This window comes from Sorghum bicolor, chromosome 9 (assembly GCF_000003195.3).
Source record: "Sorghum bicolor cultivar BTx623 chromosome 9, Sorghum_bicolor_NCBIv3, whole genome shotgun sequence".
Taxonomy (NCBI): domain Eukaryota; kingdom Viridiplantae; phylum Streptophyta; class Magnoliopsida; order Poales; family Poaceae; genus Sorghum; species Sorghum bicolor.
Window position 1 is genome coordinate 14,859,573 of NC_012878.2, and position 1,869 is coordinate 14,861,441.

Sequence of the window (1,869 nt, forward strand, 5' to 3'; positions counted from 1 at the left end):
CATCTCTAATTTTGAATCGACGGCATGCCGATGGCAAGGCCACGAGAGGTGGTCGGCACCCACCGGCCACGGCCAGTGCGGCGCCATGCTGCCCGTCTGCCCCCTGCGGCCGGCCGGCCGCCTGTGCCCCCGTCCGGCGCTCTAGGCTCCGGCCTCCCACCAATGTGGTGCTGTGTCTGTGGCTGGCCGCTGCTGCCTACTGGACTGCTGCTGCTCTGCTCTCTGCTGGCTGCTGCTCGATAGCAGACAAGTTTGCCAGAGAGCACCACCGGCAGCACCTGGATTGACCCAAGGTTGAGGGGACTGCAATTAGCAAGAAGTGCAAATTTAAATGGTATTGTTCATGAGCATTTCGATTTGTCAGTCTAGCAATTTCTACCTTGTGATATTTTTACTCTTGGTTCAGGGTATGCAGTTTTTGCCGGTGTTGTTTATTTTAGGTATTGGTGTTGTATTTATTTTATTCTTGCCCCATGAATATAAGATCTGGTATTCCAATGGTTAGAGTCACTTCTCTGGACCCTTGTATGATTATATGAATATAAGAAATATAACAAGATGGATTTTTTTGTTATCTATGTACCAATATAGAAGTTTCTGTGATTGATGAATTGGTTGTTTAGAGCTGAAATTCCCACAAATTCGCCAAAAATTTTTGGCTGATTCTGATCTTAGAATACCTCTGTTTTGAATTTGAAAGGAAATATATGCTCTATTTTTATCTGCATGTAATGGTTTCAGTGCTGTTGTTTCTGATGTGATTGTGATGATCAATATATCATTCTTTTTTATCTTTTCTTTAAGAAGTTATTAATCCTAAGTGCCACACTTCATACTTCCTTGTTGATTCTTTCTATGTACTGACGTAGTAGTGGTTTCATTTACAGTTCAATAGGGAGGCAGATGGCTCATTGAGACCTTTGCCAGCAAAACATGTGGACACTGGGATGGGCTTTGAGCGTTTAACTTCTATCCTTCAGAATAAAATGAGCAATTATGATACAGATGTATTCATGCCAATATTTGATGCCATTCACCAAGTATGTTTGTCATCTGCGTGCATCATACTTCAAGTTACTTTATTTATGTTTATGCACAGGAGTGCATCTAGATATCATATTCTATGGATATATGCATTGATAATTTGGTGCGAACATGTAAATGCAGTTGGCTGGCGATGGAATTCAACCATACTCTGGTAAAGTAGGTTCTGATGATATTGGCAAAGTTGACATGGCTTACAGAGTAGTCGCTGACCACATAAGAACCCTTTCTTTCGCTATCGCTGATGGTGCTCAACCTCATGTGTAAACTCATTCTTAAACACTTTTCGTTTTCTATTTCAATTATGCTTCTAGGGCTTTGTTATTATCTATTATAGAATGGAATTTCCCCCTTAATATGTGTTCATCTGTAGGTAATGAGGGAAGAGAGTATGTTCTGAGGCGCATACTTAGGCGAGCTGTTCACTTTGGTCATCAGAAATTGCAGGCAAAGCAAGGATTTTTTAGCTCGTAAGAAACAAGCCTTTATCTGGACCAATATGTTTGCATAACTCTATTTGAACACGGAATGCTACAAATATATGTTTAATTGGTAAAGTTACTATGTTTATTGTGAAGTAAGGCACTCAAGTGAAAGTAAGATTTTGGATGTTTGTCCACAAAACTTTTCTGCCTTGTGATACTTTTACTCTTGGTTCAGGGTATGCAGTTTTGGTCAGTGTTGTTTATTTTAGTTATTGGTGTTGTATTTATTTTATTCTTGCCCCATGAATATAAGATCTGGTATTCCAATGGTTAGAGGCACTTCTCTGGACCCTTGTATGATTATATATGAATATTAGAAATATAACAAGATGGACTTTTG

The 1,869-nt window shown here is 40.0% G+C and overlaps 1 protein-coding gene across 1 annotated transcript in view; it reads right to left on the reverse strand.

Annotated features, from left to right (window-relative positions):
- LOC110430407 (WAS/WASL-interacting protein family member 3-like) overlaps positions 1-475 on the reverse strand; it is a 1,185-nt gene extending 710 nt beyond the window's left edge. The window contains exons 1-2 of the mRNA XM_021448074.1: positions 471-475; positions 64-303 (exon numbers count right to left, since the gene is read on the reverse strand). Coding sequence (XP_021303749.1) covers positions 64-303; positions 471-475 — 245 coding nt within the window. The remainder of the gene's footprint in view (positions 1-63; positions 304-470) is intronic.